We start from the raw sequence: 568 nt of genomic DNA on the forward strand, positions 1-568 counted from the left end.
TGCAGCAGAAAACATTTCAGTGAATTTTCGCAAAATTTTGAATTGCAGCCAAAAAAATCGCCGACAGCAAAACGCCGCAGCCCGCGCTGCTGCAGCAGCAGCAAAGCTGCTGCTTCGGGGGTCACCTGCAGCAGCAACAGCAGCAGCAGCAGCAGCAGCAGCAGCAGCAATAGCAATAGCAGCAATTGTAGCAACAGCAACAGCAGCAACAGCAGCAGCGACAGCAGCAGCAGCACCACAAACAGTAAAAGCAGCACATACACCCCAACAACAGCTGCTGCCTATACACCTCATGAGCTGCCTATACACCCGAGGAGCTGCCTATACACCTGGGGAGCTGCCTATACACCTGGGGAGCTGCCTATACACCTGAGGAGCTGCCTATACACCTCACCGGCCACCGCAGCAGTGTAAGCATTTGCTGCATCCCCTCGAGGGGTTTTTTATCGAAGAGTTTTGCTGCTGCCTGCAGCTGCTGCTTCAACTCTCGTCGCCGCTGCACCTCAGCTGCTAGACGCTCCCTCCTGCTGCTGCTGCTGCTGCTGCTGCTGCTGCTGCTGCTGCTGCT

General features: G+C 55.8%; 1 protein-coding gene across 1 annotated transcript in view; it reads right to left on the reverse strand.

Annotated features, from left to right (window-relative positions):
• Positions 1-568, reverse strand: part of EMH_0048940 (uncharacterized protein) — a gene marked incomplete at both ends in the record, with an annotated part of 4,172 nt that overhangs the window by 1,058 nt on the left and 2,546 nt on the right. Inside the window, 2 exons of the mRNA XM_013496466.1 lie at positions 66-125; positions 395-567. Of these exons, the coding sequence (XP_013351920.1) occupies positions 66-125; positions 395-567 (233 nt within the window). The remainder of the gene's footprint in view (positions 1-65; positions 126-394; position 568) is intronic.

This window comes from Eimeria mitis, genomic scaffold, assembly GCF_000499745.2.
Source record: "Eimeria mitis Houghton genomic scaffold, Emh_scaff2120, whole genome shotgun sequence".
NCBI lineage: Eukaryota > Apicomplexa > Conoidasida > Eucoccidiorida > Eimeriidae > Eimeria > Eimeria mitis.